Source organism: Sylvia atricapilla, chromosome 1 (genome assembly GCF_009819655.1).
Source record: "Sylvia atricapilla isolate bSylAtr1 chromosome 1, bSylAtr1.pri, whole genome shotgun sequence".
NCBI classification, from domain to species: Eukaryota; Metazoa; Chordata; class Aves; order Passeriformes; family Sylviidae; genus Sylvia; species Sylvia atricapilla.
In genome coordinates, this window is record NC_089140.1 from 126,427,170 (window position 1) to 126,453,278 (window position 26,109).

General features: G+C 36.4%; 1 protein-coding gene and 1 long non-coding RNA gene across 2 annotated transcripts in view; one reads left to right on the forward strand and one right to left on the reverse strand.

Annotated features, from left to right (window-relative positions):
- Positions 1 to 25,854, reverse strand: part of CNGB3 (cyclic nucleotide gated channel subunit beta 3) — a 59,969-nt gene extending 34,115 nt beyond the window's left edge. The window contains exons 1-3 of the mRNA XM_066335577.1: positions 25,738 to 25,854; positions 22,480 to 22,555; positions 13,757 to 13,868 (exon numbers count right to left, since the gene is read on the reverse strand). Of these exons, the coding sequence (XP_066191674.1) occupies positions 13,757 to 13,868; positions 22,480 to 22,555; positions 25,738 to 25,845 (296 nt within the window). The 5' untranslated portion in view covers positions 25,846 to 25,854. The remainder of the gene's footprint in view (positions 1 to 13,756; positions 13,869 to 22,479; positions 22,556 to 25,737) is intronic.
- On the forward strand, positions 219 to 23,789 carry LOC136371529 (uncharacterized). Its single transcript, XR_010745359.1, has 3 exons — positions 219 to 281; positions 4,773 to 4,826; positions 23,189 to 23,789. It is a non-coding gene; the product is annotated as an uncharacterized lncRNA (long non-coding RNA).
- Positions 25,855 to 26,109: the final 255 nt, after the last annotated feature.

A 26,109-nucleotide genomic window follows, 5' to 3' on the forward strand; every position in this document is an offset into this window, starting at 1 on the left:
CTGATGTGACTCACAGATGTCAGAGATGGCTGGAAATTGCTGTGACTGGCACAGGGCAGCTCAGGATCTCCTTCCAGACAAGTCACAATTGCCCTCCCTGTACTGAAATGATGAAAGCTATTCCTAATATAGGGGCTACAGCAGGAAATTTTTCTTTCTTTCTTAATAGGTTTTCAACTCTGTCCCAGGTACCATAGGGATGTGGCTACAGCAAGAATAGCAGCAGACCAAAAGTGACATATGCTTGAAATGTCTGGATTCATGAGAAAATCTTCCCAAATGTGAGTAGGGAAGAAAGGGGTATGACAGTACCTTGGATAGGGAAAAATATGAACACCACTGCAAAGTGATCTTTGAATAAACACCATGTCTCCCGAAGACCTAAACCTACTTTGAAATTTCTAACAGATGGAGCTGTAGCTAAAAAAGGCGAGTGTCAGAGTGGGATGTGTGTAGCTTTTTGAGAAGCAATTTTCTGGAGACAACACAAATCACAGAGCACAAGGAAGTATAATTTAAGCATATGAAAATCCCTCAGCAATAAAACCATTGGATAAAGTGGAGATCTGCTGTTAGAAGCAGCAGCAGAAGCAAAAGTTTGGAAGTATGTGCTTGTCATTACTCTAATTTAAGTCTTGTACGGTGTATTTTTTAAAACTCCTCAGACAGGAGATTAATCAAAACAGTTCTGAAACATTTTGTAATCTCATCACAGCTCCTTTTGTGTCACATTGTCCCTTTGCTCAGGCCATCTGCAATGTAATGACATCCTTTCTTGTTTTGAGCTAATGTCTCACAATTAGTTTTTTGCTTCTATGCAAAGAACTTAAAATAGTTCTTAGTCTTTGCTGTTGCTGTATTTGCTCAGGTCATTAACTATCTCATAGTTAGATACCACTTATCACAGGTGTCATGCCAAAGGCCCCTTTCATTCTTCTTTCTAGGAATAAGCTACAAATTGCTTAAGATTTTCCTCTTATTTCACAGATTTTCCAGCAAAAGTTAAAGTCTCCTCTATCATGAATTTGGTGGAATGTAGCACAGAGAAACCATGTTTCCATTTGGTACTGATTAGAATCTATGTAACTTAGTTTAAAGTTATTTGCCCCGCAGTTGATGAGAAATTGATTTTCCTTGCCCTACTTCTGATTTGGCTTGCATTACCTCCTACTCCATTATTTTCTTGTAATGAAATGCTTACTTTAAATTTTCTTTGGTTAACACAGGTGGAAGAGGCGGCACATTGAACACTGCTAATTTGAGAATGTTTATTGTATGTGTACTTTGTGTGGGGGTGTACTTTAAATTGCCTGGGCTAATGAAGCCCATTTAAACTTCACTAAATCACTTTTAATTAAACTTAACTCCTTCTCTTGCATCACCTCTGCTAGGATTTTTTCTAAGCTGTTTTTCTTTTTAGAATGCTTTTTCTTTAAGCAATTTATCTTTGACCTTTGTGCAGTATGTTACAATAGGCCTAGGTCTATATTACTTGCTTTCCATGTAATCCTTTACAGAACAGAAATGTTGATTCCCTGTGCAAGTAATTTAATGTGGCCTAAGAAATGAAAATCAGGACAGCAACTCATGTACTATGCACAAAGTCTTGTTACTACCTCAAACGTATTTTGTTTCACAATAGAAATATATGTAACATGAGAAGTATAATAATGTAATTTTCTGATATTTTTCATTTGTAGATTATATTTTTGTAGCTTGTAGATTTATTTTTTTTTTAGTGATAAAATTGCAGTGCCTTTATTCTTCCCAAACTACAGGAGAAGATTTAGATACCTATGGCATATTTAAAGAATATCACTATGATATTGGCTATGGAAATACTGTATTCAGTATACTAATGTATGCAACAGCTGTTAAGTACTTGTGGGTTGAAAGTTTTCTGTGTTAAGAGTTCAAGCAAACAGTGATAAGAAATGTAATAGTTATTTCAGAAGGTTTGCCCTTTTTTAAGTTGCAATCTAGGGTTTTAATTAGTCCTTGTTTCTGGCCATGAACACCAAAATACCTGAGTTCAATTCCATATTTTATCTACCAGGTGACCCCTGAGAAAATGTATTGCATAAATTTATGCTGCCTGGAAATAACCATAATACTTTTTGCTGATATCAATTATAACCCTGTTTTTTCTTTGCAGAACTTAAGAAAATTTCTGCTAACTAATGGAAATAGAGTTCTTGGTCTTGCAATAGAGCTTTCAATGCTTTTATTGAGCTCTGATGTTGTGATTTATGATTGTGTTTACAATCTGTGTATTTTAAAAAAATTGTGGTTTTTTTCTGAATAAATTATGGAATAATTAATCTCTAATGCAGGTAATCAATTTTCAGAAGGATATGATAATACACAAAACATGATGGCACAGATGAGAAAGATTTCAGAGAGACTGAACTATGTAATTCCAGGCATCGTGAAGTGTATTGGTTCAAAAACACATCCTCAATTTTTGCTGACAATCCCAGTGTGAGTAATGCCATAGAAGCCCTGAGTTGCAAGACTAAGATCAGTCACCCTAAATTACTAGGAAAAAAAGTAATAGAAAAAATCCAACATGTTAGTCACTCGCTTGGTACAGCAGGAGAGGTATTCCAAAAATTTAGGAATTTTGCTATTTTTATTATACTATCTTTATAGTCCAAAGAAGGCTTCCCTGAGGAGAGGTTCTGAATGACTGAGATAGGTTTCTGCTCTGAATTGGCTCTGAAGAGAGACTGTTTTTCTCCTTTATCTGCACAGGATGCTGATAGGGTTTTAGGAGTCAGCTTTAATATTCTCCTTCATGATTTTGGTACAAAATTTGGTAGTGTACTAATGGTGTTTAATAGGATGTTGGATTTGGAAGATTAAAAATAAGAATGATTCCTATGCAGGAAAATTTGAATTATTTAGTCCAAGTAATAGAAACAAGGACCAATCTAATGCCCCATACTGCAGACATGTACTTAGAATGAAATAGTAAGAATTTCTTTTATAAATTCTGGGATCATCAGTTGCAAGTGACAAAAGGACAAATGTCTGGGTGTTTAGTCAAAGGGAAGTCATCTATCAGCCACGCTTAATCTGGCCATGAAAAACATTGTTGCAAATGTAACTGTAGAATGCATATGACGTACTGCCAGGGAAATAAGCATTAATATTGGGATATAGGCCAATGTCAGAATTATTCTGACCAGCTATACTCAAAACGTGCATTCCTGTAGGAGACTCCAGAAAGTCTCTTAGAATGGCCAACGCTACTGGGAAGGTGACTTTGAAAAGGACAAAAAACCAGATTGAGACATAATGAGATCATTGTCTATAAAGATCAAATTTTGGTGGAGAATCCTGGGAAAATAGGTATTTGAGCTGAGAAACAGTATTATGAGTAGAATAAATGTGAATGGAGGCACAAAATTATCATAACTTAAATGTCTGAAGAAAGTTTTCAAGCCTTTAATGACCAGAATTCTAGGCAGCTTTTACTATGAGTGAGGAACAGTTGAAAAAAGTGTGATAGACTTCAAGATTATACCAGCTAAGATCATGAAGACTGTTGTAGGCTGTGATTCCCAAGAAAGCAAAACAATGTATGCAGCATGACAGGAAATCCTTTTCAGCAAACAAACTTGAAATATATAGAGGTTTGGGAGGTGGATAAGTGCCTTAACCTGTGTATTTACCACCAGCTTCTTCTTCCAAAAGTCTTAACAGCTCAAGTGCTAACAAAGTAAGTTTCTAAGATAGATGCATCATCTTAAATTCTTGGGACAAGCTGTTCACACATTAGGTTCCACAGACTTTCAAAAAGCTCTTAATTAAATTTTAATTTTCCTTCACAGTCCTGAAACAAGTGTCTTCCTCTGACCCATCATCTTTTCCTTTAATCACAGAATCATCAAAGTTGGAAGAGAACTTCAAGATCAACAAGTCCAACTGTCAATCCAGCACCATCATAATTACCCCTAAACCAAGTGCCACATCCAGATGCTTGCAATTTATTTCAGTGCCTTTTCTCTCTTTCAGTGATAATTTTTTTCCTAATAGCTAAACTGAACCACCCCCAGCAAGGAAAATTGTCTGTTAAAGACCCATCTTTACTGGTACAGAAGATTATGTCTTTTTCTATTTGCTGCATTTTTGAAATACTGGCATTATACTGACTTTTCATTGCAATAAAACAGAACGAATCACATTTTTATTTAATATCATTTTAGGATTGAGTTATTCTTCACAATGCAGTTTTATTTTAAACTGATGTTCCTTTGTCATACTATATATTTCATTACCTATTTCGTTAATTTAATAATATTTGGGTTGGTTTTGGTTTTATGTACGTATCAGCAATAATGTGCCGTAAGTATTTAAGAACTTCATGCAGAAAACATATGAAAATATCTTTCAATTGGAATTCATGACTTTCATAGGTTCAGCATCTTTGTACAAAGATCATGCTTGTTTGGGCCCTAGGCAAGTGTTTTTGGAAAAAAAAAAAAAAAAAAAAAGCATAGATCCTCCATTTCCCAGATCTCGTGTTTTGTTGATGAAGCAAAACAGATATGGAAGCAACAGTATTCAAGGAAGGCACTACCTCTCAGGCGTATCTACTGGTATTGAACTCAGAGTAAACTTCTTGATGCAATGCAGACTGAAATCTAATAATCTCGGCTGCAGAGATTCCTGCCTTTTAGCTCAATTATTTTTCACAGTAGCTTCTTTGACAGTCCTCCTAGTTATTCAGTCACAACAATCTGTGAATCCTCTAATCTTCTTTACAGTGCTCTCTAAGGAGGAGTCTGTCTCAATGCTGAACACATGGAACTCTCACTGAGGTACCCAATTAAAATGTGAATAAGATTTTATTTTAATTAAAATTCTGCAGTAGGAACTATAAATGTAGTAGAAATCAAGCAGTATGAATGTTGAAAGTATTAATTAGTTATGGAAAAATCACCTTTCCTTATGGTAACTGGTGATACAAAGTTGTTTAATTGCACCATTTACTATGATCTGAAAAATAGGGATAGAATAATTTCTAATACTAATTGCTTTAGAACAAAGGTATAATAGTCTAAGCAAGTCATTCTCATTTATTTCCTTATCTGGTGCTATTGAGTCATTGGGGCTTTCTTATCTGTAAGCAATTAAATCTGTCTTGAGAATCTGCCACTTATCAGGAATTTTTAACGTTTTAACATTTAAATATAAACACATATCTTATTTACATAAGCCTTTAATTTATGGCTATGTAAAATAATTTAATCAGAGTATGATACAGTGCTGTACAGAGTTCATGACCACAGCACAAAACATTCTTCCTATTTTTTATCTTTCAATTTCTTCCTAATACAGAGGGAATTAAAAACTAAAATAAAAATGCCATAAAATTTCCCATTGTGAATGTTTTCAAAAGTTGGAAAAAAGTCTCAAATTTGAAAAACTTAATTTCCAGTAGAGGCTTTCATTTGTCATCTCTTTTCATAGAGTCCCTAAAATAATCATACAACCATAAGGCTCTAGAGAAGTTAGAGATATCCTATCCTCACAGCTCAAAGCAGGATGAGGTACACCTGAAAGATTCTTATCTTTTCCTAAATATGCCTAGTCGTGGCTATTCCATAATCTTACTAAAGAATTTATTTATGTGCTTCACTGCCTTCATTTTACAAATTCTTTTTCCTCAATGTAAATCTCTTTTGGTACAATTTGCCCCATGCTTTTTGAACATGGGGTAAAATTTATTGTCCCTTCTCTTTTATCTCACTTTTTGGCAATTTGCACATTTTAAATTTCTCACTTTTTTGTTTTCCCCAAATGTAAAGGATTTGGTACAAGGGTAATAATTGCATGATGACTAAGAATGTCAGTTAATTCCATAATTTTCAGTGTGTGCTTCCAAACTTCTTGCCATGGGCCATTGTTGCCTATACTAATCATATAAAATTACCTTGGTGTGACCATCTTTGTTTCAAATCTACCTTCATTAGGGTAAACTGTTACACAGCCACCTGTGTAAGAACTCACTACATGTACCTTTCCCAGGATCACAAATAACCTTGGAGAGAAAGAACCTATTCCTCTGAGATTAGTTCCAATTACTGGTATTTAAGACCATCCTTTCCCCTTCTGCAAGACCCTGACATGTTTCCAAATGCAGCAACAAAGTAGGTGTGTTCCCTGCAGACACTGCTCATCCCACTTCTTCTCCTGAGTATCATTTACCCGGGGTCTTGAATAAAACTGGTCTACCAGAAGTGTTTGACTTCTCATCTGACCCTCATATCTCCACCTGTCACTGTTTCCTCTGCTCCTCTCTTGGGCTGCACAACATGGGACATTTTCATCCTAAATCTCTAAGACTTGGAGAAAGAGAAAATAACTGGAGACAGAGTGTTTTAAAAAAATGTGTTGGACAAGATTAAACATGGACATGAATGCTTACACCTGTCATGAAGTAATATTCAGTTTTCTTTTACTAAATGGTAAGCATTATGTCTTAGGTATATGCCTCTTAGATATATCAAGAAAGGCCCTGATACATTTGTTAATGTTTAGTACAAATGTCATTTAAATGCAAATGCAATCTAATTATAAATGGTTTATATTACACATTGTAGTGTACTTGTCACAATGCTCATTGCTTTGCTTTTTTCCCAAAAAACAACTCAACATATAATGGCAGAGATAATATATTGAATAAATTATAATGCCTCCCTTTTTACAAAAAGTTTTTTTTCTTACTTTGAAAAATATTAAGTGAATGGAAGATGTACACAAGATGCACAGAAATTGCTTTTAATCAAAGAAATCAATCAGTGGCAAATTATGACAAACTATACCCGTACTTTTTTACATATTCAAAAAAACCCCAATCTCTTCCACTGATACAGTTACCAATAAATATATATGAATATTATATGATTTGAAATAATGCAAGGGTAAAAACCCCAGCATTTCACCCCAGCATTTCAGTCTGTATAATGACATTCCTACCCTTTCCTCACTTCATTTATTCTTCAATGAAAAACTTCTGAATCCACTACTTTTTAATTTCAGGCTCCCTACTCGATTGCCATGCAGAGTGAGTGAAATTAAATAGCAAGGGTAACTGCATCCTGCAGATCGGACAGAATTTAAAGGCTCTGGGAAAATACATCTCAGCAAAGATTATAGCAAGTTTAATCCATTTTGGTACAGACAGCACACCATCACCTTTCTATTTAATTTGCAGGTTCTCAATGTAGTCATTCCAGAAACTCAAGTCCAAGAAGTAGAAATGACAGGCTCTGAAAAAAAAGGCCTAAGCAGAGGGAATATAAGTGGTAAGAAAAGTACTTTTATTTTTTAACACATTAATGTCTTTTCAGTCAGGCATAATAAATATATTAAATGCATTCCATCTGTTTACGATTTCAAGTACTACAGTGATTAGCTGGAAACAACTAAGGAAATGATGCTCCATAAAATGCACTTGTAACTGTGTTTAAACTGGGATTTTTCGTGAGGCCCAGCATTGGCCTTGTTTTACTTCATCTAAATTTGATTGGAGTTTATTGCCATGAGTGTCATTTTTGTTCATCCTTGGTGTTCCTACAGTAATCAAGGATTTCTAGAGACTCTGCAGAGGTTTGATACTGAGTCTGTTTCACTAATGTGATGAGATTTTTTGATAGGACATGGTTTCTCTAAGGTGCATCTACTTGGTGTATTGATGCGTTGTAACTAGTGGATGGCAAGCACTAATAAGCACAGTAATTTTCTCGTTCGAGGTGGTTGAGGTAAATGAAGTGCATTATTCACTAAGAACACACTACCAGCAGGAGCTCTCTTTATTAACCTGGCTATGCACCACATAGCAAATTGCCTCTTAATCTTTGTTTTGTTTTCTTTTCTTGCTATTAGCCAAATTAAAGAGGAAAAAAATCTTCTTTATGGAAGGACTGGTAGAGTCTATTAAGTAATAGGATGTGGCAATGAGAAAAGCAAACCACAAACATGAAGTTCGGTTTGCCTGAACCACCCATGGTCATATGGAAGTTTGCAGTCCTGGAGCTCACTTTTTTTTTTTAAATGTTGAAAGCTGTGTTTCTGCATTTGAAAAAACAGAATCAGATGAGTATGTTTTCTGGGTGGGGATGGTATTTTTTTAAAATAAAGGTAGTATTTTATTAAAATTTTATCTAATGCATTTAATATTTTTATATTTTATTTGTAATAGCTAGATTCTGACAGTGGCATATCAGATATAATGTTTTTTCCCCCCTAAACATAAATGAAAATGTGTAAGAGTTTGAGATGAAATCTAAAAACATAGGAAGTCCCAGTTACCTACTGCAATTTTTTTCCTTTCTGTGGTCTTTAATATTTAGCCTCCAAATATGGATTATTTTATGCAGTATTTTGCACAGCTGCGTTCATGATCTTTTGCTGGGGTTTCAGCATACTGCCTTAGTATAAAAAGTACATTGTAATCTCTTTGGTAATCTGGGAAGATGAAGTACTCTTACAAATTCAACAGGGCTTAAAGGCTTTTAAAAGACACAGAGGAGAGAAGAGGTCATAGAAGCTCTTTGTGTCCCTCCATTTTCTCAGACCTATACTCTCAGATGCTGTATTTACCTTCTCTATCTTTTCCAGGACTTGGTGCAGTTTCTTTGTCTCATACCTTGAAGCTTTGTGCTAGTTTCTTGTTAATGAGACTCCCTGTCTTCTATTAGAGTGCAAATGAGGTGCTGACTGTTCTTCTGCTCCCTTATTTCTTGCTGTGAAGAGACAGGGTAGTCTTAGCCCACCCTTCCAGAGGTTATTATTTCTCAGCAAATAGCTATTAATGAAAATTACCTGTTGCTCTGTTACATTATCAATAAAGACAGAGGGGAGAAAAAAATGTATTGGCAGACAAAGCCAATTTGTGTGCAATTCTATCCAAGCCATTAGGAAACAGATATTAAATGTTTCAGTCACTAGGCCATAATTCAGTGCTTGGTACATTATCCTTTCTTGTGGGTTTCTTCTTTCAGACATAGTGTTCAGGTGGCTGAGACCAGTGTTGTGTCTCTCTGCTCTTTATTAGTGTCCATCACTATGCACTGGAGTATTTTAAAAAAATGAGCATATGCTGAGAGAGGAAGGCAGGGTTTTGGTGGTTGGTTTTTTTTTTGTTTGTTTGTTTGTTTTTTTTGTTTTGTTTTGTTTTGTGTGTGTGTGTGTGTGTGTGTACAAAAGATTTCTGTGGGATGTTTTAAGAGAAAATGCAGTATTTGTCAAAGTTGTCATTCACTTAGCAAGCAAGAAGAAAAAATTGTTATTATAGAGGAAATTAAAAAGTGTGCTGTTCCAAACAGTAAAATTGCCTTCCTTCCCTCTTCCTTATTCTATGTATCTGAGCCTGCATTTTAAAAAATTAAATGTCATGGTAACAGCAGATAAGGTGAAAAATTTTCTATTTTACATTTCCATGAAAGTTGATGAGCTATGGATGTATATGATTTGTGAAAAAATATATATCCATGAACCTTATTTTATTATGTATATTACTCAGAGTCAATGGGCATACTGATGATTTCTTGCATATCAGGTCACTTTTGATAAACTTTGACTCTTGAAAGATGATTAGCATAAGAAAATAGTCTACATAAATTAATTCTCCTGAGACTCCCAGCAGGTCTTCCACCCACACTCTGTGCCTATGGGTCTTTGTTGTCCCCTCCAGGTCAGGCCTTGGTCACGGCCTGAGCTATGTTTAGGTGTGTCTACCTTCAGTTCTGTCTCTGGTCCTTTCTCCTGGACAGATTTTGGACCTGTCTTGTAGCCTTGTCTGCAGCCCTGTCTCTGATCCTGTCTCTTTTGCTCCTGGCTGGACTCCCTGATGGATTCTAGACCTGGTACACCACTTTGCCTTGTTGATGGAGCCTGTTGCTAGGATCTTGCTCTGCTTGCTGTGTTCAGACTTTGTGAGGCTGAACCTTGCTGGTAAGGACACTGCTTGTGGTGGGATTGTCTTGGCTCCTGCCTCCTCTTCTCTCAGAGAGCCCTTGCTACAAGCCGAAATATATCTGGGAAAAATCTGAAATTCAGTTAAGAAAATTCTACCAGTGACTTTGCCCATCTTGATTTCCACAACAATATCATATAATCATGGAATTATTTGATTTCCAATAGACCTTTAACAATCATTTAGTCTATCCCATCTGCTTTGGACAGGGACATTGTCCACACTATCAAGTTGCTTAGAGCTGTGTCCAACCTGACCTTTAATAACTTCCAACAATGGGGCGTCCACAATTTCTCTGACAAATCAGTCTCATCACTCTCATCACAAAAAATTTTCATCCTCATATCTAGTCTAAATCTGCCCTCTTTAAAATCATTACCCTTTGTAGAATTGCAAGAACAATCACAATTCTCTCAGCCTTTCCTCACAGGAGAGGTGTTCCACCTCTCTGATCATTTTTGTGGCTGTCTCTAAACCAGGTTGATGGTCTAGAGAGCCTTGTACTGAGGACTCCAGAGCTTAATGCTGCACTTCTGGTGGAATCTCAGCAGGGTGGAGTAGATGAGAATGAATCACCTCCCTTGAAGTGCTGGCCACAACTTTTTTGATGCAGCCCATGATACAGTTAGCTCTCTCAATTCTGAGGACACATTGCCATCCCACGGCTACTTTTTCTTTCCCCAATATATCTCCAAGTCCTTCTCTGCAGGTCTGCTCTCAATCTGTCCATCATGCAGGCTGTACAGATGCTGGTGATTAGTGTGAGCCAAGTGCAGACCATGGGTCTTTTGACTTTGCACTTGGTCTTTTTGAACTCCATGAGGTTTGTGTAGGCCCACCTCTCATGCCTGTCAAGGCCCCTCTGGATGGTATCCATTCCCTCCAGTGTGTAGGCTGCACCACAGAGTTTGGTGTTGCCCAGGGAAGAGCACTCATTACTAATTTCTGCTTGAGTAGTATCCAAATATGGATTAAACAGTGACAGAGAAAACTCCTGGACAATGGGACTCTTAGTTGACTATCCTGACTGTCCTAACAGTCCTCGATATGGCTTTGACCAATAAAACTAGCCCTTTTCCAAATAACTCTCAGGTATGAAAATACCTAGAAATTAGCAATGACAAATTCTTCAGGAGGCAGATTTAATTGTTCTGGTTGGCTTCAGTGCTAGACAGTGGTTTGAGCATGTTTCATTTGCTGCTACTTTGTAGATCACATGTATGCATTTGACTAAAATTCTCAGCTTTTCTCAAGGTGATAAAAGCAGTTGATTCCCCTAAAAATATTCTAGTAAGCAAATTTGAACACATAGACTCAATAAGGCAGTAACCTTGATCAGGAATGATGTCTAAATAGACTTCCATGAACCTTAAGGAGTAATGAATTAAATTCTCTCAAATGCACATTTTAAAAATCCTTCTCCCTTCAGCTCTAACAGTCATAAAACAGGTCTGCTTGGTTTAATTTCATGCCAGTGCAATGACACCAGTGCCATGACTTCTAGACTCTACTGCAGAATTTAGTGGCTAAGTGTTTTGGCAGTAGAATTTACCAAATATTTACTGTATTTTTAGAAGCTGTTGATCAAATTAGACTGACAGTATAGACACGTGATGCTGAGTCAGAACACCTCTGAGAAAGCAATGTTTAATGTAAATATTTTTAATTTCCTTTTAACAAACAGGTTTTGTTTCTAGTAATAAACAACATACCCTTTTGTTTCATAAGCACATAGCAATTATGTTAACCATGGTTACAAGTTTTACCAGTGGAGCTATAAGAATTGAGTAACATATTGTATAATGACAGCAGATTTTTATCTAAGATTTCATTTTTGACCTACTGATTCACATTGAAGTGACTAAGTTATTTATAACTTTTCCATTTTTTCTAGTCAGAGTTATTTTTAATTGCATCTATTATTTTATAGAGGCATATGCAGTAGCATTTTCCTTGATTAATTCCAGACACAAAGTTTGTCTTAGCAAAGGGGAGGAAAATAGGTAATCATCTCTATAAATTAAATTCATGTCAGGGAAAGTCTTTTTCTTTGTTTCATTAGGATAATCAAAACAATAGGAGGCAAAGTCAAGCAGGAAGAGTTTCTACCCTGTTTTGCATTGAATATATCTGTTTTTCTCCACTCAAATTGATCTCAAAAGGTAGAAACTTCATGATGCACAGCAATAGGCCATGTGAGAGTAAAGACTTGGAGCTGACTGACTAGATAACAGCTTTGTATAAAAGGATCTGGGGGTCCTGATGGAAACAAATTGAACATGAATCCACAGCGTGTTCTTGCAGCAATGAAGGCTAAGTACACACTCTGATTTAGAAAGAACACCAGAGATACAGAGCAAGAGCACGAGAGGCAAAAGAAACCAGTTAGAGCAAAGGAAAATTTAAATCCAAATTATTTTCATAAAGAGGGTGGTAAAAGGGTGGACCACACTGCCCAGAGAAATTTTGGAAACTCCATTCTTCATGATATAGATTGACAATTATACTGAAAAAACCTTGGGGTGCCTTGATCAAAGTTGGGAGTTGGGTCTAACCTCTAAATATTTTCAGCAGGAGTTTGGACCTCATTCCTTGTGGAGGGACCTTCCAACCTGAGCTGTTCTATGAAGACCTTTATTTTCCAGTGACACAGACAGTGGCATCAAGTGAACACTCAGCAAGTTTGCAGATGACACCAAGCTGGGTGGTGTCATCTGCAGGCCTAAAGGAGAGCCAAAAATATGATCAGAGGTCTGGGGCACCTCTCCTATGAGGAAAGGCTGAGAGAGTAGAGGTTTTTCAGCCTAGGGAAGAACTTCAAGGAAACTTTATTGGTAACTTTTTAGTATTTGGAGGGGGCCTGCAAAAAAGATGTGGGCAAACATTTTAGCAGGGGTTGTGACATGACAAAGTTTAATGGTTTCAAACTTAGGGCAGATTTAGATTAGATATAAGGAAGAATTCTTTTTCAATGTGAGTGGTGGAACACTGGCACCTGTTACACAGAGAGGTGGTGGATGCCCCATATCTGGAAACATTCAAGGTCAGCTGGGATGGGACTTTGAGAAACCTGATCCACTTATAGCTGTCCCTGCTCATTGCAGAGGGGTTTGACTTGATGACCTTTAAAGGTCCCTTCCAAACCAAAGAATTCTATGGTTCTATGAATCTGTGAGTCTCTGCTTCTGAAATGACTGCAGACTTTTCCAAGTTTATTTTTTATAGACATCATATTTATTTCTGTTTTCATAAAACAGTCATTGCAGCTTTTTACAAAGGTTGAATGACCTTAGATTTTCCCCTGAAGGAATACCGCTGTTTCATTTGTTTGTCTCTTCTCAGGCAGAGATAGTACTAATCTTATTGTGAAGGCTAATGCTGATTTAATGGTGTAACTCAAAAAAAAAAAAATACAGGGTAAAAAGTTTCAAATCAGAATGGTGTGACATATCCTAGGTTCAGGGCAGCATTCTGGGACTTTCTTCTTTCCTAAGATATAGTCATAATTGAGCAGCAACACTGCTAAAATTAGCATATGGTTGTAGTTGAGCAAATCCTTATCCTCATTCCTGCAATTTAGGATGATGTACAACACACAATCGAATGTACATAATAAATGACTACCTCATATATATGTTACCTTGAAATTGAAATAAAGCTCTTCAGATCCTTACAGGAGGGACTTATAAAGAACTGATATATGGCACACAGAAATGTGAAGTAGGATATCAGGTAGAATCTTCACATTTTTTAATTGAATTTACTCACTCAGCATCTTCTTTCCCATCTTTGAGTTCCTGCTCTTCCTGTTGAGTTGTCTTAACTGGTTCAGTTGAGTTTTCAGGTTTTGAAGGCTCAGGTGCTTTTGCTGATTCTTTATCTAGAAAAAAGATTTAAATTTTTGAAAATGAATTTTTAAAGAATTATAATAATACTTTTGAAGGAATCACAGTCTGTCTGATATTATTTCTTCAGTAGGTAAGCACTTGAAGACACAACTTATGGGACCTGACCTTTGAACAATATCCTGCATACATCTATTTCAGTGCCAACTATATACAGCCTCTTTATGATGAGTATACCTTTTAGAATACGTAATTTACTTCTAGTTTTTAACTAGATTCATCAGTAGCCAACTCAACAATGGTCAGTTGAGAGCTCTACTTTATTTTTGAGTGACAAGAAGTCATGCAACAAGGGAGAGAACGGATAGATCTGTCCAGGTATGCCTCGAGAAATACGGGAAGGAAAATGAAAATTAGCTAATTTTCTTATGAACAGAAATGGTAATAAAATTACCTATATTTCAGTATTTGCACTGCATCAAAGATGTTGCTTCAGCTGTCATGACAGTACAGTTTGTTGCTGAGTAAATTATGATTGAAATATATCATTAAGTATGTAAATTGTACTATATATAGACTATTTCTTAATTTCTGTTACTAGTAACTTTTTTAACATCATCTAAGTAGGAAGTCTGTAGAGTTTGAAGCACATGGAGTAGTCTCCTGCCTTTTAAGTGGTCACAACTGGTGCTTTCTTATAATTGGTCCAATATCTTTTTTTTTTAAACTTTCACATTGAAAAATAATTTAATAGCTCTCATCAGTCTGACATTTTGCATAATGGAGGAACAAGCTCAGCCTTCACAAACACTTTAAGTAATACAATGATAGAGGAAAAATCTTGGCAGCAAAACATGACAACAAATAAATCAGGAGCCTGTTGTATATGTTGTATTTTGAGTTTGAGACAGCTCAAAAAAATCAGTCTTTGAATATTTTAGATGGATAGTGTAAAATGACTTTTCTGATAGTTAAACTCCATATTTAGGGAGTTATTCCTTTAAAAGGAGGGAGAAATTCCAGTACTTGTTGCAAGTTTCTGCTCGATTTTGAATTTATGGGTTGTAGTACCCCAGTTCTACCTGCCTCGACTGCACAATCCAAAAAGCCAAGTACTTAATCAAGAGTGACAGCAAAGCTAATCTCAACATTTCTGTAATCACCTCACTTTGGGAATTTTCTTTGTTGTAGTGGTTACTCCTAACTAGAATAGGATACAATCTGATATTCAACACAGCTAGAGCAGGGAAAAGGTGCTGAAAGCATGGCATTGAATTTTTATGTCAGCTATAAATATCTGGCATATCTGGCAGATAAATTTCAAATGAGATGTATTGTGATCCACTGAAATTAGTGACAATCAGCAGATTGAGTAAAGTAGTTTGGCTCATGGAGTAATTCTTCTGGTTTGATTTTATTGTAGAGGAATACAGTTCTGAGTTCCTAAAAGGATTTGGATTTTTTTTTTTTTTTGTGGGGAACAAAAGAGCAAATTGAGGGACAATCAAACAGGTTTTGTGAGAAGGGCATTCTTCATTGAAACAGGATGTGTGTCACACTGTTTAGTGTAATGGCTGCTGAATAAGATAATCCATCTGTGGAATAACAAAATGCATGAGAAGCAAAAAGCACTAAGTGAAAATATATGGTGCTTTCACATGAGCACTCCAGTACAGAGGAAAATAACTTCTAAGTTTGATAGATATTCTCAAGGTATTTAGTCTCATGTCTGAACCCACACTGATCATCAAATGCTGATTGCATTCAGACTGAAGGAAAGGCTTGCAATTCCATGAATATTCCAAATTTTCACATACAAGGATTCATAAATTTCTAGCAGGCTTATTTGCATTAATATTAGGATATCAGGGTCTAGCACCACTACTAGCCGTGTGTCAAATTTCTTTTTTTTCTTTCCATGTGAAATTGAGAGGGCTGTCTGCATATTCAAATAAAAACAAAAAACCAAAAAACCAAAAAACAAAAACCCAAAAAAACCAAAAAACAAACAAACAAACAAACAAAAAACCCACAAAACCCAACCAAATCTGTTGCTCTTCACTTCTTGAATCTAGCTTGTCTGGTAATTTTTTTTATTATTTATTATAACTTTTTAAATATTATTTATTTTTTATTATTCCAGGCCCAAAGGAATGCACTTAAGAACAGTGTGGTAGTTATTTTAGGGAAAACTTTGAATACAACTGTTTCCAGAAGAAATAATGATCCAGCAAGTAGGTGGTAGGATTGCAGGACAGCTTTGCATAACTTTGGTCATGGTGGTGAAATCATGAGTGAGAAAAAAGGCAAAATCAAGCCAAGGCACCACCAATGAATGTGATTTTCAAAACATGCAGATCCATGCTTACTCAAAAAACAAGGGGTTTGAGTTTTTCTGAATTATTTCCATTCTCATTGTACTGGCATATAGGTGGATGAAGTTCCTAATGCATTAGTAGTGGGAGTTGAGCAATACAGCTCACTGCTGTCTACACATTCTAGATATTTGGCCTTCCCATGAGGATAATGCGTTTTAAAACTATGTTGGGATAAGGGTTGCTTGTTCTCTTTTAAGAGCAAAGGGGAAAGTGGCAGTTGTGGAAGCATTTTGGGGGAAAAACATGGCTTAATGGAATCCCTCCAAATAAATCTCATTAAATTTAAAGGCCCACTGAAACCTCATAGTACCAATGATCTGCCCAGGACCCCAAGGAGCAAGGAACAACATGCAATTTATAAGACATATTTGTTTACCTCTCTTAGGTAAGTTTTTAGATATTAAGGTAGGAATAAATGTCAGCAACTGAATAGTATCAATCTGAGTACAGAACAGAAAAAGTGCTTTTGCCTTGCTATGCTTCAGGAAGGGAAGAATCTCTTTCCCAGAATTCCCAGCCAGCTCCACTGCCTTGCACTACCAGTATCACATCTATGCTTCCCTCCCGTCTCTACTCATTGGATATACGTAAAAGCAGAACTTGTCATGGCTAGCAGTTACTAGGATAAAAAGCAAAGAGTTTCCAATACTTAGCAGAAGCACAGAAGGGAACTCATCCTGGTAGACAAAAAGACAAAGATTAAGGAATAATACTTTGTATTTCTTCTGTTGAATTTGATGGTTGCTCGAAAACTTTGTGTACCTTGATGTTTGTGCTCTGTGCTGGTTTCAGCTGGGGTAGAGCTAATTTTCTTTACAGTGGCTAGTATGGGGCTGTGTTTGGATTTTTGCTGAGCACAAATCAGGGTTGATAATATCGAGATGTTTTTGTTGTTGCTGGGTAGGGCTTACACAGAGCCAAGACCTTTTCTGCTGTTTATGCTGCCATGCTAGTGAGGACACTGCGGATGCATGGAAGGCTGGGAAAAACATAGCTGGAACAGCTGACCCTAACTGACCAAAAGGGTGTTCCAGGCCCTATGACACTTTATATACTGACCATAAACTGGGGGAAAGAAGTAGGAAGGAAGTTTGGAGTGGATGGTACCTATCTTCGCAAGTAACTGTTGCACAGGATTGAAACCCTGCTTTCCTGGACATGGCTGAACACCTACCTGTCAATAGGAAGTGAATTAATTCCTTGTTTTGCTTTGCTTGTGTGCATGGCTTTTGCCTTCCCTAATGACCTGATAAAATATCTCCACCCACAGGTTTTCCAGCTTTTACTCTTCTGATTTTCCCCCTGATTCTTCTGGTTGGGGAGTTAGTGAGAGGCCACGCGGGGCTTGGTTGCTGGCAGGGGTTAAACTACAACATGCTTATATGATCAAATTAATTTAGTCAATATACAAGTTAAAGGTGGCAATTTTAATGGTGCATGGAAACACCTGAGGGTAGACAGCATTGTTTGAAACTGGAAATGCTGTAGAAAGACATGGGTAGAGTCTGCTAGTAGGAGGAAGAGTGACCAATGTTTGAGTAATTTGATCATTTTAGCAGTGATATATATGCCTTAGTTAACATAATCTTAAGGCCTTAAAATCAGTGTTTTTAAAATTTTTTAAAATTTAAAAAAATCGGGTCATTTCCGTTTTTTGCAAAGTGTTAAACATTTCAAAATATGTTAGAAGCCTCAAATTAGTTTTAAGTGGTATTGCCTGCAAAGTAGCATAGAGAGGAAGTTTTCTTAAATAGCTGGAGTAAAGATTGTCTGCGTTTGGAGCAATGGAATGGGAATAAGAGAACCAGTCTACAAAATCCCTGTGATGCTTCTGACATAGTTATTAATTTGCCTGATTGTCCTTGCCTCACAGAGATGTTCTTGAGCAATCCGAAATATCTAAAAATGGTTATGAGGTCACAAAGATCTCAAGAAAAAAACCAAAAACAAAACCCACATGAAACCTATGGATGAAGAAGAGAAAATACTTCAGCTCTGACATTGCAAAATGTACACCTTTGTGATTTACAAGCAACAGTTTTTGAACAAATGCTATGTGCAGGGAAAAAAGGTTCAGAAATGAGCAGAGGTGAAATAAAACAATCTGTAAATAAGTTCATCTTACCTCAACCCTCAACTTCAGTGGCTAACAAAAATATTATTTAAGTTTATTTTCTATAAAGAAAGAAAGATTGTATGAATAAATTGAGTTTGTTTTCCTAGCATTTAGACCTGTCACTCATGTGAAAAATGAAGATCTGAGAGGAATTAAAAGACTTCACATCAGCAGGAGTGGAAGCAAGCTGATTAAACATATGCAAGTCCTTGGTAATCTTTAAAAAAACATTTTATGAGAATAATAGATGCCTGTTTTCTGACTAGCAGTGATGAGCATAAACGATCAGGACAAGGAAAAAGATTATTTCAAAGTCTCTTTGGATTGGCATGTTTAGGTCATTGGGCTGCAGCTTATAAAGTCACATACTTAATTTGTATTTTTTGAAATAAAACCCTCTTATTTAACTCTGGATTTCCTGGTGCTATGGGGCAAGTTTTGTAAAGCTGCTTAAGAACAATTTAAGAGCAAATTTTGTAACAGGCCAAACAGAGGTTTTAGCTGAAAAATTTCAAGTTTAATTTAAATCACCCTTCTCAGAGGTTTAACTCAGTTGTAATCCATGCATAGTTAGTTAGTACCTAATTAACCAGAATCAACCAAGGTTTTACAGCATGGGATTTTTGAACCCTCAATAAACACATCTATGTAATACATTTATTTCTATGTCCAGGAAGAGAGAGCAACCATATTCTGGATATGTTTTGGTTGACTTCTAGGTCCATGATCCATGTTAGTGTCAGTTACATGCTCCATGTTGTATTCTAACTTCTTGCATTCCACAGGGTTTTGCATTCTTTTCTGCATGATGTCCCAGAGGCTGGCAGGACCATGGACCTTCCTCCCACACCTCTCTAGTCTAACTTTTACTCAGGTAATTAGGCAACTCTACAGGAGTGTGAGAGATATGGGTTTGAAGTCTCTTATTGTGAAAGAGGCAAGGTAAAACAGGTAGGCTAATATATAAGGGGGGTGCAGCTATCAACAGCTTCTGCTTTTACTTTTTTTCTTAGTGGAAAAGTAACTGTTCCTCAAGTACCTGAACAGAAGAGGGAATATGGAGTGGGTTGAAGATCCTTTTGAGCAGCCCTTCCCCTGTGGAGTTGCACTGCTTTACTTGAGATACTTTCCAAAGCATCTATGCTCTGCAGATAGTAAATATCAGTGAACATTAACATGCTAAGCTCCCAGGAGGGAGATTCTGTCTCCTTTATGATCTAGAGCTGCAATTGCAGCATGTGTAGAAATACCTAGCATAGTTTTTCTTTAGCTTTCTCACTCAAGTCCCACCAAGAACAAAGCAATGTCAATATGCACTTTTGTAAAAGCTGAATAAATTATGAAGTGATTCTGGAAAACATCTTTGAGACATTTGTTGATTTAGTAGAAGATCAAAACCTAGATTACTGGAAGCAGACTAGTTTCTAGTAAGGGAAAAATGTAAAGATGAGAAGAGACTTCAGAGAAATACTAAAATGTAGTTGGAAAGAATCAAACTGGAATTATCTATCGGGGGATGAAAGAACTTATAAAACAGAGAATGACAATGCAGTCACCAGTTAGCAGGTGGAAGTTGGATGTGTCCTCCTAAAGAGCACAACCACCCACAGAGCTATTGAACAGCAGTGGGTAAAACAACGGAAGCATTTGTATACCCAGTCAATTATGGGAGGTGATAAATACACAAAGAAATTACAGCAATTGGATTCAATATCACAGAGAACCTGTAATTAGGTGAATCACACTTTGTTAAGTACACAAAAAAATGCAGGGAATGAATGAATTAAAAAAATCAATCCATTATGGAACAAACTGACTAAGCACAGAGAATTAATTGCAGAGTGAACTAATTATGCAGAGAATTCATCACAAAGCAAGCAAATGGGAGAGAGGGCAACTGAGGAGGTGGAGATAGGGCAATGAGTAGCCAGCAATGAAGCCAAAAGTACCAGGTGTTCCTGACTGACCTAAGTGGCCAAGTTTTAATCCAACAGGCTCCAGTGGTACCTCCTGCTGGATTTTCATGTGTAGTGGAAACATTGTGCTGCTTTGTGAATACATGGAGAAAGGGAGAAGGTAATGGCTGGTTTTGGTCATGTGAAAAGGAGGGGGGTTAAGATAAACTCTACTCAATCTATTGATTTGTATTTAGCACTATGGAGCTGCAAACTGATACCATGATCAAGGGTTTTACTGGTCTATTGAATTTTGATTATAACAGAGAAAGTAACGAGAGACCTTGGAAAGACTTTTCTCTAACACATTTGAAGTTTTCCATTAGCTGATCTGCCTCAACTAATGTTTGAGCCCTGGCTATGCTTTAATAATTCTCTCCAAATTTGTACATACATCATAAAATTCTTTCTCTAGTCTCTCATCCTCTGCTTACCTACACAAATTCTCATTTTCTTCTTCCAGAAAATAACTACATGATTTTAGGTTTGACACAAAGTTCACAAAAAGTTTGCATGAGTTTTATCTAGACCTTCCTGTGAACTGCGTTAGACCCACCTCCATTTTCTGTCCAGAGATAAAAAAGTTCCTTATTTGGCTCAGGTGATAGAGACTTCCATTCAGGGTGGTGAAATCCATAAGCTTCTCCTGTGGTGTGGTTCCTGTGTAAATGTTCTGGCTTGTATACCCATTGTCTATCTAACTCATTAATACCCTCAATGTCTTGTGGTTGTTTGAAAATGAGGAAGTGCCTTCCAAAAACTATGGATTTAATTAATTAATACCCCCCAAAATGGGGAGCCTAACTGTAATATTATAATTTCCTGAAGTAATTAATGGTATAGTTGCCACTACACCACCACTTTAAAAGGAAAAAAAAGTAGTTTAATATCCCAAAATATATCTTAATGAGTTATATTAATCTGTAAAGTTAGATTAAGTTTTAATAGAAACAAAAAGAATTTATGTAGTGATACTCCATTCTGTGATGCAATAGTTTTGCTAAAAATTCTAATATCAATTTTGGTTTTTTTCCATTATTGCTACAGTTAATTCATATCAGACTTCGTTTTTCCCTTAATTTCATGCTACAGCCATTATATAAGAAGATAATTGCATTAAATGGACTTTGTTTAAAGTTTCATTATATGAGGAAAGAAATTGTGACACTTGCTATGATTACATGCACACAAATAAAAATTACAAAAGTTTTCTTGTAATTTTTTCCAGTTGCTTTGCTTTTCTTAGTTATTCTTTATCACAGAAGACTGGAGATTCCTCAGTCTTTGCTTGGTGCTTTAGTGAAATGAATATGAACTGCTCTCCTAAAGGAAAAGCATGAACCAACAAGAAAACTGGACCCCGTGTTTTTCTCCAAAACTGGAGGATGGAAAAGGAAAGGGCTGCCCCTCACATGCTGTGAGGGAGGGAGGAGGGGATACGGCCCAGCAGTAGTTGTTGCTTCACCATCCTGAGCTTTTATTTTGGTAGCAGGTGTAAGCAGTCCTTTAGGCTCTGGTATACACAAAACAGGCTTGGCTACTGGAGATGGGGGAAGAGAGGGGCAGGATAGCCATGAGCAGCAGCCTCTGTTTCCAGAAACCAGCTGCTTAGGAAAAAAATTACCTTGTTTTACTGCCCTGAGTTCTATCTTCCTGTGTACCACTCCGGAGTAACTTCTTAATGGGGATAGACAATATTTTTAACAGCACTACTTTTGTTGTTCCTGTTGTTAGTGTTAGTGTGGAATGGCTGTTTAGTGAACTATTTGAATGTCAGATAGTTTAAAGTCTATCTTGTCTTTTCTGGTACGTATGAGAAGTATCACTAAAAGAATAATTAAAAATATGATGTGGGTTTCTTTCCCCTTTATTTACTAAATACCTTTATTTTAAGATTTCTAAGAAGTCAAATTGCAAAGAAGAAGAAACAGCTTCCTAAACTAGCTAATCAGAAAGGGACTCTGTGCTTGAAAGCTTATTATTGCCTTTTGTTATTGTTAGATACTGTTCCTAGACTTGTAACAAATCATAGGCATGGGGTCAATGACAATTCAGAGATCTTAATTTTTTCCGCAAATAAAAAATAAGAGCTCCTGCCAGAGCACTAGGAATAACAACAGTTTTATTTACAATCCTATAGAATATACATATACTGTGTCCAGATAACTTGAAAACTCATAAATAGCTTATTACTGACCTTGTTGCTTTGGTACAGGCTCTGCTTTATTATTGGCCTCTGCTTTCTGTGGTTCATTGGTTGTTTTATTTTCATCCTTGAAAAAATACACAAGATTAGAGACTGTAGATTGTCACTGTTGAGAATAATAAGAGTGGTTTGATGTCTGCAACATTTTAGTAGGAATTTGATTAAGCTGCCACGCACTGACCATTGTTTCTGGGTGTTCTGTGTGTTTCCAGATGGATTTGCCAAAGGACTTGTGATGGATGTTGAAATCAAAAACTATCTTTACATCCTTGGTGCAAACCCATTTGCTTAGCTTAGGGTTCTGCTGCTGCCTGTTCACAGAGCTGACTTGTTCAGTGCTGCCTCTCACATGCCAATGCACATCTCTGGGTTAGTCATGTGTCTTGGGCTGCAATATGTAACCAAAAATGTGTATTCTATTTTCCATTTGTTGAGACCAGGGGGGTGTTTTTTGTTTATCTCTTGTATAACCCATTCCTCATAACTCCAGGGGGGGAGGGGGTGGATGCCATCTGATAATGGGGCAGCTGTTAAAACCAGGTGGGGCAGTGTTCCTTATCTCTTCCACAGCCCATCCTCGCTCTGGGGGAGGGGGGGGGGGGGGGGGGGGGGGGGGGAGATATCTGCTGTTAATGGGCCATTAAGGCTCACTGCATGACTGATAAAATTACACCATCCCATTGTGAGATGCTCCACCCAGTGTGAAGAGCCAAGCATTCTGACCTGGATAAAACCTAAGATTCAGAAGTGCAGGACAGCCTGTTTTTCCACTGGATTTCCCAGAGGAAGACCGGAGCCATCTCACTACCACTTAACCCTTCTGCAGGATCATGTCTACTCCAACAGAACTACATCTGTTACTCCAGGAGGATTTATTTGGACTGCTTTCAACACCCTGACCAACAGGGTGTCAGGTCGTATTCTGATGGGTTTTTAGGATTTTTGTTTGTTTGTTTGTTTGCTTGTTTTTTTTGCACTACTACATTTTTATTTTTAATATTCCAAGTAAAGAACTGTTATTCCTATTCCCATATCTTTGCCTGAAAGCCCCTAACTGCAAAATTATAATAATTTGGAGGGAATGGGTTTATATTCTCCATTCCTAGGGAAGCTCTAGCTTTCTCTGGCAGACACCTGTCTTTCTAAACCAAGACATCATGAGTCTGCCTAATTTTTTTGTTGGTCTAGCACCTGGTATCTTTTGAACCCTCCTTACCACAAGGACAGATTTCAATTTCTACAAAATACAGAGATGGTATCAATTTTCACTGCAAAAGTTAACTTCTTCCCACAATTCCTGACTTAGATCCATAAACCAAATCCTTGTGTACCTTTACCTTGATTAATCTCAGTTTTAACAGAGTGGCCTTTTGGAGGAAGCAGATCTGCATGAGGAGTCCTCAGCATTCACAGTACCACATAACATCATTGTGTTAATCAAGCCCATGAGCATTTGCTATCTCATATAGAATGAGCTTTCCTGGTGAGCAGCACGCTTATTTATTAATAGAGAAGGACATTGGGTTGTATCAGCATATGGAGAAAATTATTTGACATTAGGAGCTTTCAGGTTTTCATGCACTTTTTTCTTTTTTTCTTTCCTAGGTCAGTGGCCTTCTTTTTGTTTGTGCTTCTAGAATAAATTTGGGGTTGTTTTTTCTATGAAAATATTTGTGTTTTCCTGTCTGTTTTTATTCAGAGAACCAGGCACTGAAGTTCTAATATACATGTGTATATAGAACTAAATTATAAATTTTATGTAAATATATTTATATATATATATATTGAAATTCCAATCAAAGTCTGTGCATACTCCAGATTCTTGCATGATGTTTTATTTAAAAGGTTGTTTTCATTGTTTCAGGCTCCCTCCTAATCGCATAAATACATAAATTAGTGCATTAATTAGTATACCCGTTATCAGATATTATGTACTTTTTTCTCTTTCGTCTTTACTCTTTAAATGGTATCTCCTTGCAGGCAGGAAACATCTTAATCCCTAATCCAATCATGTGTCTCCATTTTAGCAGTGTTTTGAAGAGTGTAGGCTGATGGTGGTACAATCTGAACGTTGCGCTGATGTACGGAATTATTCTTGCCAAAAGAGTAATCCTTGTCTCCAGTGAAATCTAAATATATATGTTTTGCTAGAACACTTTGCCAAGTGAGATATCAGTCTGTACAGAACTAACCTGCTAATATTCAGGAGTTTTCTTCTTTTAAAACAGTATTTTATTGACACAAGAATACTGAACTGTGAAAGAAACAGGAACGATGCCTGTAGATCTGCAGTATATAAAGATTATTGAACATAGACATTTTTGCTATTTTTTGTGGATGACAGTATGGATATGCCCACTTACTTAAAATTAACTTTATAATGGAGGAGTTTTGATTATTTCAATAAATATGAACGATTAATAGCTAAGGCTGATAATAAAGAACCTATTTCACTTCCCTAATGATTTTATGAAACCATAAATTGTTGCCATTTTGTCTTGTAAAGCTTTGATTAAGTCAAGTTGAAAAAAACAAAAATGTTTTTTTGGAAAATACTGGCAAAATATAAAAATTCAAAGGCAACGAGAGAAAGAGTACTTATCCTTTTGCTTCAATTTAAAATATTTCATTAATTAAATAGAAGAGAATGAACTAACTTTTACAGTGAAGAAATACTACATAAAAATATAGACTGTAGAATAATATGATTTACTTTATTTTTTCAAGAGGATTTATGTTATCAAAACCAAGCTTAAAAAAGACTTCTTTCAAAAGCTACTAAATTACTTTGTCTTTCCAGTGGTAATCAGGAAGCTGGCTGATATATACCTGCATGACATTCTAATATTCAGAAAGGACACACTGACATTTCCTGCTAGAAGGAAACAAGATTCATAAAAATATATCATCATATGAAAAGCAGCAGTAATGTATCTCTAATTCTCCATTTGCAATGTTGATCAAGACCTCTCATAAGCCTGTACTATTTCAGGTTAGGCCTAATCAGAAAGCAACTTTCAAAAGGAGAGAATTATATTTTCTTCATGAAGAAAATATGGTAGGGTGGAGAATAAAGACATTTATTTAATTTTTCTAAATAAAGACATTTATTTAATTTTTCTAAATAAAGACTGATACCATATTAAGTAATTATATTTGAAATTTCAACCTTTGGCATTTACTTACATAAATACCTTCTAAACAAAAAGGTAGTATTAACGAATATATAATAGACAAAAAAATCCATACCTGGCCTGTTGATGCCTTTGGTGGTGGAGGGGCACCTTCATTCTTGCAATCTGTTATTTCAGGTGCTAATTTTGGTCTAGAAAATACTGATCTTAGTTTTCTAAACATCTTGCCTCTTCAGCTCCCCTGAAACCTCTATGACTCTTTTACCATAAGCAGGTTTGTAGCACATGTTTTCTTGCCATCAGTAATCAAGCCAATTAGACAGTTAATCAGGTTTAGGTCTGATTAGTGCCTTAAAGAAATTTCTTGCAAAGTCTATTTCAGTGACATTTTGTTTGTCATCACCAGTCCCTTTTCTTTTTTTCTTGTAGAATAAGTTATTTGTAAGTTATTTTTAGCCTTGACAGTTACAACATATACAGTTCCACT